Genomic DNA, 12,290 nt, shown 5'->3' with positions numbered 1-12,290 from the left:
AATCCCCCCTATCATAATCCCCCCTCCCCCCCCACATCATAATCCCCCCTCCCCCCCACATCATAATCCCCCCTCCCCCCCACATCATAATCCCCCCTCCAACAAATGTTTTGGACCAGTGCACAAAGGCTTTGAATGACTTTCTCTTTTTGACATCTCTAATTGTTTTCCTGTGATTATTGTATCAATTATTTTATCAATTTTTGTAAAAAATATGATGATTTTAAATCAGATGTAGCGTTGTGAATACAAGTGGATACCGTGAAAGTCCTCCAAAAATTATCATTTTCTAGATTGATACTATTGGGTGCACTATTATCATACTATGTAGCAGCACATTTTATTTACATCAGGAAATAGAAATGATAAAAGTATCAGACGTGTATAACAGGAATGTACAGGTTGTTTCATGCGTCCCCATGCATCCGGTCCCATTCATGTCAGTTGGGTGGAGCTGCACAGACACAGACTCTCAACTACACAACCCGGAACACACACTGCTACCGCCTTCCAATTGACATGAATGGAACTGCCTGCGTTGGGACCGAAAACCTGTGCAGCCCCCCATTTTGGGCAAACGTGGCCCTTACATGGGTGTACTCTGTAGTACTCACCTCGGAACGAGGCCTAAAACTTTAAAGTGATCATTCACATGATATTTTAGTGCCAGACGCAGCAAGAATCCTACAGCTGGATTCACAGGTGGATGCAAATATTTGTTCTCAGCCTGTACAAAGCAAGGAGAGCGGCCGCAGCTCTCCGCCAGTGTTTATATGTAATCACACATGGAGCGATTGACTACTTGCAGCTAGGGACAGATGATCGCCCCTGGGTGCAAGGCTCCATTCATACTTGTAGGACTCCAGTGTCGTGCGACTGGATGGGTGTGACTTGTTTACACTCTCCCCCCTTGATTTGGAAACGAGCAGCCCACAGCTCAAATAAATGAAGAAAAAAAAATCTGGAAGGAAAGCCCAGTCAGACGCTTTGCAATGCAGCCTACATTTTATGAATGGGCTGCGGCTCAATCTTCTGTTCCCAATGGAACTGGGGGACACAGCAGTGATGTCGGGTTCAGAAGAAGGAACTACAAGCACACAGACCTCAGATGTTCCCGGAAATGTCCCTTTGAAGGGACTGATGGCGGCTGCAGTGCTGAAATGAGGGGAAGTAGAGGGGAGTATATGAGCTCTCTAAGGAAATGGATTATAGAGCATTGCAGCTAGAATATTGCAATCTCTTTTTTGATCGTGATGAATGCAGTGGCTGGTGTGGGTTACCCTGTGCTGACTCCTGTCCCCCACTGTTGGTTCACCCACAGGGGGTCCCTCAGTGCTGCCTCTAAGAAGCCCTATTTGTTGGAGTAGAATCAAACTGATTTGTCAGGTAGGGCCTTCAGATTTCATTTTATTCGTCTCTTCAACTCGACTTGATGAGGGATCTAAAGGCCAGTTGATTTGTTCAAGTCATGCTAGGAGACACTGAAGCGCCCTCTGCTGGTTGTGTAATATATAATCCTTTTTTTGCCCCCCTAATCCTTGAACCTCTGTCCTATTCCTGTATTACACCTGATGCCTTGTCATTGCCAGGTCCTCGGGGGGTTTGATCGGGTGCTCCTGGATGCCCCATGCAGTGGGACCGGCGTCATCAGCAAAGATCCGGCAGTGAAAACCAACAAGGTGAGCGAGGAAAGGGATGGTTCATGACATCATAGCTAACCACTGTGTGCTGCACTCTACTGGGAGGATTGATGCCACCAGCACCATCACCACCACCATCGCCCATCCCCAAGGGCGTCGTCTGCATGTAATATGAAGGTCAATCAGATCAAGACACTTAAAGAACTCCAGTCTCTCAACTGAAAAATAAAAACTCAGCAGCTACAAAAACTGCAGCTGCTGACTTTTAATAAAGAGCTATTCGCTTGTCCCACGATCTAGCGGTGAGCTCCCCCTGGCCGTTTTCTCCCTGCCTCCTCTCTCGTCAGCATCTTTACTACGGGCACCCTGCTGTGTCCGCTTGCTTCTTCACAGCTGGGTGCCCCCCGGCGCATGCGCGAGCGGCGCCCTGCACTGTGAAGGGTCCCACAGTCTTCTGGGACCTGTCACGTCTCCCAGAAGACTGAGATGGGGTGGAGAACTTCCTCTTCCTCTTCCGATCGCCTAGGGAGTCGGCGCACACAAGTGGGAGTGGGTACCTGTCAAAATCGGTTGCCTGCTCCCCCTCTCCTCCCCATAAGCGCTATTTTACAAACAGGAGCGGGGGGAGGAGGCCTTAAAGCATAACTTCCCCTTTTGGGTGGCAGTCCGCTTTAAAGAAGAATTTTAGGCATGAAGTTTTTTTTTTTTTTACATAGTTACATAGTTACATAGTTAGTCAGGTTGAAAAAAGACACAAGTCCATCCAGTCCAACCATAAAAAAAAAAAAAAAAAAAAAAAAAAAAAACGTACAATCCAATATACCCAATACTATACCCACAGTTGATCCAGAGGAAGGCAAAAAACCCCAGCAGAGCATGCTCCAATTTGCTACAGCAGGGGAAAAAATTCCTTCCTGATCCCAGAGAGGCAATCGGATTTTCCCTGGATCAACTTTACCTATAAATGTTACATTGTTCCAGGTTGTACCAGTGTATCTATGTATATACCATGCCTAGCCGATCTAACCACCACCACCCCACCCCCCTGGAAGCTGTAAATCACTGAAGTAGATACCACTACTACACCGCTACTACAGTGACCTCCACTAGCTTCCCGTGCTGAGCCTCTGGCCTGATGCGTTGTGTGAACACAGGAGGTTGGCTGCCTGGCATGGGCGCCCGTCAGAGAATGCATTTTCTGAATGAATGCAAATCAGATTCTGATTGAAGTGCATCAAAAAGAGGATATTTTCCAGCACTCCACGGATCGTCAAGTAGCGTCCAAGAAATTTTTGTATTGAAACAGGATCACTTCACAGAACAGGGAGTGCAACGTTTCGGGGTCACGCAGGACCCCTTCATCATCACATGCCTGATGAAGGGGTCCTGCAGGATGAAACATTACACTCCCTGTTCTGTGACGTGATCACGCTCTCAATAAAAAATCGTTTGGACGCTACTTGACGATCCGTGGTCTGCTGTTCCCAGCTGTGGTGGTTGCTGCAGCTCCCAAATCTTCTTCTGGAGTTTTATCCAGGAACGTGTGTGATGGCAATATGGAGTATTGGTTGTGGTTGGAGAGCGTGATGTCACCATTCAGTTACATTATAATAATTGCTTTTCCTCTTTTGGAGTGTTTAGGATCACGGCCTGCCGATAGGGGGGGGTAGCAGTGGTCCTCCAGTAGGAGGCCCAGACAGGGAGGAGGGTCAGAGCAGCAGGGCAGGAGTTAAATACAGTAATGATGCCCTGTGCAGCTTTCTGCAGCAGCTGAAAGCCAGTTTCTCCCCATCTCCCTCCCACTGGCTTTCAGCTGCTGGAGGGAGAGACACAGACACGGGTCATTGTTCCTGTGATATCCCAATATCCCCGTGTCCCGCCACACTGATTTCCTGCCTGTCTGCTCTAGTGAATGAATAGACATAGTAAATGATCAGTACCGAACGCTCCTGTGTCCATTGATAGCTGAAGCATAGTAAACTCTGTTTACTATTCTTCAGTTTATGAATGGAGAGGAGCCTCTGTGTCCTGTTCATTCATCTTCAGTGCAGCTGAGGCTGCAGTGAAAGGAAGAATCTGTGTTCTCGCTCCCTTTCTCTGTCTCAAGGGTGAGATGGTGAAGGAAGGTGGAAAAACAGCGCACAATATCCAATGAAAGGCAAGTATGAAGGGGAATTTGTAGTCGTTTATTGAAAGAAGCAACAAGTTAAGCCAACGCGTTTCAGGAGAACAAAGACTCCTCCCCTTCCTCGGGGCTTCTGCTGTAAGCTGATGGTGAATGGGCAAGAATCCCGTATGTGTGTCTATAACATCAGGATCGGAATATGTCCCCGCTGTGTCGGCAGAGGCAATATGGGCAAATGTCAGGGGTCTCACCAAAGATCCCCCCCCCCCCCCCCCAACAGCATTGTAAAAAACAAAGATTAAAAAAAAAAAAATTTGTCAGGTAGGCTCTACAGGGTGATTTCTATCAGCAGCCCCCTTGAAGATATCCCCGGGGTGTCTGTCCCTTGTGAATGGACTGAAGACGTACGTTCGGTCAGATTAGATAACAGCTTTGGCAGGTTCTCCGCTACGAAGGCCCCATCATCGTCATAATCCTCAGGCTGATCGGGGAGCCTCAGGAGTGAACAATTCCAACAATGTAAGGAGAAAAAGATCCCACTGTGTATTTACCATTCATGACTTCCTCCCGCAGACCCTCCAGGATATCCAGCGCTGTGCCCACATTCAGAAGGAGCTGATCCTGAGCGCCATCGACTCCCTGGATGCCCAATCATCAGCTGGAGGATTCCTGGTCTATTGCACGTGTTCCATTACAGTGAGTCTGTCTGTCTGTCTGTCCAGTAACATTGGTACCAAGGCTTTCCTTTTACTGCAAAACACACAAACCCCCATGGAAGGTGTCATTAAAGCGGAGCTCCGCCCAGAAATGGAACTTCCGCTTATCCGCCCCACCCTTCCCCCTACAGTGTCACATTTAGCACCTTTCAGGGGGGAGCAGATACCTGTCTAATCCGGGTATTTGCTCCCACCGCATTATCCGGGGCGATCTACGCCATGTGCAGCCCCTCCTCCATTCCCCCTGCTATCTTCCGGGAGACGCTCGGGTCCCAGAAGACAGCAGTCAGAATGTGCAGCGCAACTCACACACGTGCAGTAGGGAACCAGGCTGTGAAGCTGCAAGGCTTCACTTCCTGATTCCCTCACTTAAGATGGTGGCGCCTCCACCCAGAGCCGAGGGACGGGTCAGCTTTGGGTGAGGACATCCCGGGCGCCCTGGACAGGTAAGTGTCCATATTTTAAAAGTCAACAGCTGCAGTATTTGTAGCTGCTGACTTTAAATTTTTTTTTTTTTTTTAATATAAACAACTTGCCTACTGGGTCAGTTCTGACATTTCTCTTCTACGTGTAAAATGTATAATTTTTTTGCTAGAAAATTACTTAGAACCCCCAAACATTTAAAAAAAAAAAAAAGATTTATATATATATATTTTTTTTTTTATAAAGCAAAGACCCTTGAAAATAATTTTTTTCGGAATAAAATACACTTTAAGGAATTTTATTGAAAGCAAACACAATATAATACCACATTGTTTGGTAAAATATAAAACATGATTTTACGCTGAGTAAATGGATACCCAACATGTCACGCTTTAAAATTGCCACACTTGTGGAATGGCGCCAAACTTTGGTACTTAAAAAATCTCCATAGACAACTTTTTTTTTTTTTTTTTTTTAAGAGGTTATCAGTTTAGAGTTAAAAGCACCAAAAACACTCCTCCCTATTAAAATTAATGGAAAGTGCCTCAAAAACGCCTCCATTAAGCATTTTTGGTTCAGTTTTAGAGAAGAGTGGCCCAAAATCCCTCCTGAGATGTGTACAAACCTGGTCACCACCTACAAGAAACGTCTGACCTCTGTGATCACCAACAAGGGTTTCTCCACCAACTACTAAGGGGATCAAATACTTATTTTACTCCATTTATAACATTTGTATTGTGTGATTTTTCTGGATTTTTGGTTGATATTCTGTCTCTATCATATAAAATACACCTATGATAAAAATTATAGACCCTTCATTTCTATGTAAGGGGGCAAAACTTACACAATCTGCGGGGGAGACGATCGGTATTTTCCCCCCAATGTATAAGCAGGTGAAGCTTTAATTGTGTCTTAGATACACACTGGGGGAGTCGATTGACTGAAGACAAATAGATTGTGCACTCCTTTTTTTTTTTTTTTTTTTTTTTTTCTTAGTAAATGTCAGTGTGGTAAACAATGTCCAATTACATGCAAGGATAATTTAAAAAAAAAAAAACCTTTTTGCTTTTTTTGCTTGCACATGATTGGATGATGGTAATCAGCAGAGCTTCTGCTCATTTACTAAGATCTGTGGAATATGAGAGCAACTTCCCCTGCGGAGTGCACCGTCTATTTGCCTTTTAGTAAATCCACCCCGTTGACTTTTGTCTTCTTCTCCCCCCACACCCCCCATGTACCTCTCTAATATGTGTCTCCAGGTGGAGGAGAATGAGTGTGTGGTGGACTACGCCTTGAAGAAAAGAAATGTCAAACTTGTACCCACAGGGCTGGACTTTGGTAAAGAAGGTTTTGTAAGGTAAGTCCTTCATAAATAAAATATTAATAAAGGATCGCCCCACAACCTGGAGCTGCTTCCATATCTGGTTTATGTGTATTTTCCACTTAATGATGTGATTTCTATGTGTGTGGCAGGACCAAGCGGGTCACAGCTAGCAGGATATAGTGTGTGTGTATGTATATATATATATATATATATTAAACACACATACCTCTCTTGCGCGCTCTCTCTCTATACCTATATATATATAGAGAGAGAGAGTTGGTGTGTAACCGTTTGAGGCTCCTGGTAATAAATGGTGGATTCCATGCCGGTCATACTCGCTCATCACTTACAAGTTGCTTTTCTGTATTTTGCAAAATACCTGGTTGATCTTGCTGCTCTCTACTTCCCTCTTCTGTCCATGTCCCCAATGCAGCTGTGGTGGCAGCTCTGCACATGCTCAGTTCTCAGTGAGTTTCTATGCTGAGCATTTCCTTCCTATCACATCTGAGCAGCCCATGTGACTATAGAGTCACACATGTGGGCGTGTACCCAATGACAGGCCACTCCCTCCCTCCTCCTCCTCCATCCCCACTAACCAGTTAAACACAGGGCGGTCAGGATATTACATGTAGATTAATGGAGGCTTCACTTCCCTGTTATTCTAAGACAGGCTGGAGGGGGCGTGACACAGCCTGTGACTGGCAGAAATCTGCCCACACCATGTTATTGCCACAAAATAATAAAGATTTTATTTCAAATATGTATTTGACAATTTAAAACAGTTTATTGATATTTGTTTTCACGCTGTATCCCAAAGGCTGTTTTATTTTTTTATTATTATTTTGAACATGTGCTGCTTATTTTTCCCCGCAGACAGGCTGGGAGAGAGCCGGGTCATGTGACAGCTGTATATGGAGAGAGTCGGGTCATGTGACGGCTGTATATGGAGAGACGGGTCATGTGACAGCTGTATATGGGGGAGAGCCGGGTCATGTGACAGCTGTATATGGGGGAGAGGCGGGTCATGTGACAGCTGTATATGGAGAGAGTCGGGTCATGTGACAACTGTATATGGGAGAGAGCCGGGTCATGTGACAGCTGTATATGGAGAGAGTCGGGTCATGTGACAACTGTATATGGGAGAGAGCCGGGTCATGTGACAGCTGGATATGGGGGAGAGGCGGGGCATGTGACAGCTGTATATGGGAGAGAGTCGGGTCATGTGACCGCTGTATATGGGAGAGAGTCGGGTCATGTGACAGCTGGATATGGGAGAGAGTCGGGTCATGTGACAGCTGTATATGGGAGAGAGTCGGGTCATGTGACCGCTGTATATGGGAGAGAGTCGGGTCATGTGACAACTGTATATGGGAGAGAGCCGGGTCATGTGACAGCTGGATATGGGGGAGAGGCGGGGCATGTGACAGCTGGATATGGGAGAGAGTCGGGTCATGTGACAGCTGTATATGGAGAGAGCCGGGTCATGTGACAGCTGTATATGGAGAGAGCCGGGTCATGTGACAGCTGTATATGGAGAGAGCCGGGTCATGTGACGGCTGTATGTGGAGAGAGTCGAGTCATGTGACAGCTGTATATGGAGAGAGTCGAGTCATGTGACAGCTGTATATGGAGAGAGCCGGGTCATGTGACAGCTGTATATGGAGAGAGCCGGGTCACCAACTCCACCATAACTTTGGTTATCTTTATGGTGATTGACCTTCTTTCTCTGCAGGTTTAAGGAACGCCGGTTCCACCAATCCCTCCGTCTGACCCGCCGCTTCTATCCGCACACCCACAACATGGAGGGCTTCTTCATCGCAAAGTTCCGTAAATTCGCAAACACCATTCCTTCAACAAAAGAAGGTAAGCAATGATTTAATCTCCCCCGACAGATGGATACAAAGAGTTTTTATGCCACGGATTACAGATGGTCAATGTCTTTCCACGATTTGAGGAACCACCATAGCCCCCTATATACTGGAATATCACCGTTGGGCGGACTCGCCATTTAAAGGAAACTTTTTGAGGAAGCAAAGTATGCCAAGATTGTTGACAGAAAATGCTGTTTGCCTGGCTATCTGTCTGCTCAGTACTTTGAGTCACCAATCTATGGTGCAGATCAGTCCAAAGTATAATCAATCATCTTCCTCTGCATACTCGGTGTGAATTCGTGTCTGAAAGTATTGAAGTCAGAGGATTAGCGTGATGGTCACACAAGTGGCATTTGTAGAATAAGATGTTGATATTCCTGGTCTGGTGGAGATGAGGATGCAGATATCTGTGATCTCTGATCCGATATCTGCATTGGGGGTCTAAAAAAACCTCCAATGTCTCAATAAAGAGGACCTGTCACATCCACATGCTATCACATAGGGGGGTTGTTGGGCCCCTTGTGATAGCAATACAAAGTAAAAAATTAAATAAAAAATGATATAGAATAAATATAAAATATATTGGTAAACAGGACAAAAAGAGAGCGGGGGAAATCTCCCCAACGGGGACACAGACAATAAAAACCTGACATCTCCACTCCATCCAAAACTAAACAAAAGGTTGTGCATTTAGTTATACTATCAATATATTAATATACATTAACTGCATTACATTTTTAAATATTAAATGCATTTTATATACAGTGTGTATATGTGTGTATGTATATGTGTGTGTATATATATATATCACGCACTTTTTGCCCCTGAAAATAGGGGGCAAATCACGGGTGCGTGTTATACGCCGATAGTGCACCTCGGAGGGGGATGAGCACTGCCGGAATTCACCGAGCCGTCATCTCCTGTATAATCGGCTCTGACGTCACATTGGACCAGTGTTCTGTCAATCACAGGAGCTGGTCCAATACCGATGGTGAAGGCGGGACTGTGTATGTGACTGCCGACTGAGAGCCGAGTAAACAGGAGATCACGGCTCGGTGATTTCCTGCATGAGAGATGGTGAGGCTGCAGATGGGCATCAGGCTGCATTGATGGGAGATGGGCGCAGATCAGGCTGCATTGAGGCTGTAGATGGGCGCAGATCAGGCTGCATTGAGGCTCCAGATGGGCGCAGATCAGGCTGCATTGAGGCTCTAGATGGGCGCAGATCAGGCTGCATTGAGGCTGTAGATGGGCGCAGATCAGGCTGCATTGAGGCTGTAGATGGGCGCAGATCAGGCTGCATTGAGGCTCCAGATGGGCGCAGATCAGGCTGCATTGAGGCTCTAGATGGGCGCAGATCAGGCTGCATTGAGGCTGTAGATGGGCGCAGATCAGGCTGCATTGAGGCTGCAGATGGGCGCAGATGAGGCTGCATTGAGGCTGCAGATGGGCGCAGATGAGGCTGCATTGAGGCTGCAGATGGGCGCAGATGAGGCTGCATTGAGGCTGCAGATGGGCGCAGATGAGGCTGCATTGAGGCTGCAGATGGGCGCAGATGAGGCTGCATTGAGGCTGCAGATGGGCGCAGATGGGCGCAGATGAGGCTGCAGATGGGCGCAGATGAGGCTGCAGATGGGCGCAGATGAGGCTGCAGATGGGCGCAGATGAGGCTGCATTGAGGCTGCAGATGGGCGCAGATGAGGCTGCATTGAGGCTGCAGATGGGCGCAGATGAGGCTGCATTGAGGCTGCAGATGGGCGCAGATGAGGCTGCAGATGGGCGCAGATGAGGCTGCATTGAGGCTGCAGATGGGCGCAGATGAGGCTGCATTGAGGCTGCAGATGGGCGCAGATGAGGCTGCATTGAGGCTGCAGATGGGCGCAGATGAGGCTGCAGATGGGCGCAGATGAGGCTGCAGATGGGGCTGCATTGAGGCTGCATTGAGGCTGCATTGAGGCTGCAGATGGGGCTGCATTGAGGCTGCAGATGGGCGCAGATGAGGCTGCATTGAGGCTGCAGATGGGCGCAGATGAGGCTGCATTGAGGCTGCAGATGGGCGCAGATGAGGCTGCATTGAGGCTGCAGATGGGCGCAGATGAGGCTGCATTGAGGCTGCAGATGGGCGCAGATGAGGCTGCAGATGAGGCTGCATTGAGGCTGCAGATGAGGCTGCATTGAGGCTGCAGATGAGGCTGCATTGAGGCTGCAGATGAGGCTGCATTGAGGCTGCAGATGGGCGCAGATCAGGCTGCATTGAGGCTGCAGATGGGCGCAGATCAGGCTGCATTGAGGCTGCAGATGGGCGCAGATCAGGCTGCATTGAGGCTGCAGATGGGCGCAGATCAGGCTGCATTGAGGCTGCAGATGGGCGCAGATCAGGCTGCAGATGGGCACTGACCATTATTTTGCTTCAAAGTGGTTTATTTTGAAAAAAAATGTTTTTTCCCTGAAACTTCCCTCTTAAATTTGTCCTGTTTACTGTTATCATTGAAAGTAAAAGAATATCCCAAATATTGAGTTGTCCCTGGAAAAGCAAAATCTCCCCCTTGGGGACACTTGTTCTGATGACCTGGGAGGCCACAAAGAATTCCCTTTAATTTGCAGAGATTTCCTCTCACTTCCTGTTTGGCTATGGGGACAGGAAGTGAAGGGAAATCTCTGCAATGGGACACCCATAGCAAAAAATAAACTGACAGGGGTTGTGACCCTCCCATATTCTATCCAAAATGAGAAAAAAAGTTTTGCCTATAGTTTGACTTTAATATATAATTGAAATTAAATGTTATGCAGTTTATTTATATTTTTAATAAATGTATATATTAAAGTAAATATTATTCTTTTTAAGCACCCTTGTCACTCCCATACACACCCCATATAAAAAGTGCTTTTAAAGCGCAGACTTAGAAGAATTTGGATTTTTTTGCAATTCCATGGGTGTGCGCAATTTTAAGACGTGACATGTTTAGTATCTAATTGACACAACACAATCTTTTTCTTATTTTGGCAAAACATTTGGTATAATATTGTATTTGCACTAAAATATACTTTTAGTGCATTTTTTCCTGAAAATGTGTTTAATAATTGAGCAAATATCCTGCAAAATAAAAACAAATTGCAACTACCGCCATTTTATTCTCCAGGGCCCCTGCTTAAAAAAAAAAAAAAAAAAATCTATATTGTTTGTGGGTTCTTAGTAGCTTTCTTTAAAAAAGAGAGCATGTGGTTTAATCTTTTGTATTTCTCCCAATAAAGGAACCGAGGCCTCCGGCACAGAGCAGGCTGAGGAGACCACTGCGGAGAAGACAGAAGAAACAACTGAGCTACAAGTCCAGAAGAAGCAAAGCCAGACTGTGCCTACAAAGAAGCCGGATCAGAAGAACCCCGCCAAGAAGCAGACCCAACACAGTCCCGCAAAAAGTCCGAACTCCCCGGCGAAGAAGAAGAGCCAACAGAACCCCCATAAGAAGCCGACTCCGAACCCATCTAAGAAGCAACCTCAGAAGAAGCCGACTCCAAACTCCTTTTCAAAGAAGAAAGCTCAGAAGATGAAACACAAACAAAAGTTCTTGGCGAAGAAGAAAAGGAAGAGTACATAGTCTCCGTTGGGTTCCACTTCTAGACCTTGTATCTTCCTCCACCTCCTGTCCATCCTCAGGACTCTGAGACTCTCTTTATATGCAATGGCCTGGGAAGTTGCTCGGAGTCCCTCCTCGCCCTGCAGGAGTTGGTAATTCCCAGAGAACCCGCGTCCCTCTGTAGGGGGAGATCTGTGCCGTACTGAACATGGACTCTGGTGGAGGGCGAGACGTGAAGCAATGAGGGTGTAAATACTCCAGGCGTGCTTGGACCTTCTCCTCCAAGTCCAGTCCTTGCTCTAACGTTGAGTTTTGAATCTGTTGTTTTATTATAAATTGAATATAAAACAAAAATTGTTTCCGTCTTATTCTGTATTTTACAAAAATGTGTTCAATTCTATTGGGGAAAAGGAGAAATCCCTAATAGTACATCAAAAAGACACAAACCCTCTGACGGGACTTTAACCACTTGCTTACTGGACACTTAATCACCCCTTCCTGCCCAGACCAATGTTCAGCTTTCAGCGCTGTCACATTTTGAATGACAATTGCGCGGTCATACAACACTGTACACAAACTAAATTTTTATCTTTTTTTCCCCACAAATAGAGATTTC

The 12,290-nt window shown here is 46.4% G+C and overlaps 1 protein-coding gene across 1 annotated transcript; it reads left to right on the top strand.

Moving 5' to 3' along the window:
* Positions 1 to 1,589: 1,589 nt before the first annotated feature.
* NOP2 (NOP2 nucleolar protein) lies at positions 1,590 to 12,028 on the top strand (the record flags this gene model as incomplete). The annotated part of the gene is given in 5 exon segments (XM_073595413.1): positions 1,590 to 1,679; positions 4,339 to 4,461; positions 6,164 to 6,261; positions 7,961 to 8,091; positions 11,352 to 12,028. Coding segments are annotated over 5 exon segments (786 nt in total), but the record flags the coding sequence as incomplete, so codon positions are not given.
* Between the last annotated feature and the right edge of the window lie 262 nt (positions 12,029 to 12,290).

This window comes from Aquarana catesbeiana, linkage group LG08, assembly GCF_042186555.1.
Source record: "Aquarana catesbeiana isolate 2022-GZ linkage group LG08, ASM4218655v1, whole genome shotgun sequence".
NCBI classification, from domain to species: Eukaryota; Metazoa; Chordata; class Amphibia; order Anura; family Ranidae; genus Aquarana; species Aquarana catesbeiana.
Note: the sequence above shows the minus strand (reverse complement) of the source record. Positions and strands in the feature narration are given on the sequence as shown.